The 1,046-nt window shown below is 48.9% G+C and overlaps 1 protein-coding gene across 1 annotated transcript in view; it reads right to left on the bottom strand.

The window, feature by feature from the left end:
- Positions 1 to 27: 27 nt before the first annotated feature.
- Positions 28 to 1,046, bottom strand: part of Cep89 (centrosomal protein 89kDa) — a gene marked incomplete in the record, with an annotated part of 66,796 nt that continues 65,777 nt past the window's right edge. The window contains 1 exon segment of the mRNA XM_013522387.1: positions 28 to 638. Within this exon segment, the coding sequence (XP_013377841.1) occupies positions 464 to 638 (175 nt within the window).

Here is a 1,046-nt window from a genome sequence, read left to right as displayed (position 1 = left end):
GGGCAGAGCACATTCTGTACAACGTGGGACACTCGATGTATTTATGAGGCAAGCAAACACTGCCCAGGCCCCATGGAGAGCTGCTGCATGCCTATAATCACAGCTCTCTCAGAGGCTGAGGCAGGAAGACTACAATTTCAACTTCCCTGGGCAACTCAGTGGGACATACAAACATAAATGAAAAGGGCTGGGGAAATGGCTCTCACTGCCAAGGCCCAGGGTTCACTCCTTACACAATGATGCAAAAATTAAATTTTAAAAAATAAAGTGAAATATAAAGATGCAATTAAGCTCCCGTGGTGATTTATTTCTTCCCGGTGCTGCTGTGCTGCATGAGTTTCTGCAGTTGCCCTGGACACTGCCCTTTTCCTGGGGCAAGGGACCTGCTCCGCAGACTTTCAAGCCCATGGGCCTAAGCCACGGCTCCAGCAGGCTCTGGTGGATGGCGGCCAGGGGCTTCGGATCACAGCAGCTGATGCTGATCTCCGTGCAAGGTGCCCTGGAGGCCGGGGTCCTCTGCTCGACGCGTGTGGTCCTGTGCATCAGCTCTCTGCAGCGTGGCCTGGAGCAGCGCTCTCATCCTTTGGTTTTCCTTGGAGGTAGACTGCCAAACAGCCTCCAGCTCGCCTTCCATTTCTCTGAGAGCAATAGACAAAACCAAGGAAAAGCTTACAATAGCACAATTGAGAAAATATTCCGCAGGGTCCTTACAAGTCCCAGAGTAGCAAGTATTCGAGAAACACTGCTTAACTGCAGAGAACTGAGCCTGCTGTGCTTCTGTTCTGGAGCAGGGAGTGGTTGTTGAATGAAGCACCCAGACTCCCTGGAAATAGAAGAAAGTACAAAGGCATAGGCTGCAAAAATGTCTGCTTACTTAAAGCCAGGCATGGTGGTACATGCCTGTAATCCCAGCACGCTAGGAGGCTGAGGCAGGAGGATCACATGTTTGAGCCCTGCTACATCAACTTAGTGACTCAGAGAGACCCTGGCTAAAAAAAAAAAAAAAAAAAAAAAAAAAAAAAAAAAAAGAAGAAAAAAAAAAAACC

This window comes from Chinchilla lanigera, unplaced genomic scaffold (genome assembly GCF_000276665.1).
Source record: "Chinchilla lanigera isolate Chin_1 unplaced genomic scaffold, ChiLan1.0 scaffold00067, whole genome shotgun sequence".
Classification (NCBI taxonomy): Eukaryota; Metazoa; Chordata; class Mammalia; order Rodentia; family Chinchillidae; genus Chinchilla; species Chinchilla lanigera.
The sequence above is the reverse complement of the archived record's forward strand: the minus strand, read 5'-3'. Positions and strand labels throughout refer to the sequence as shown.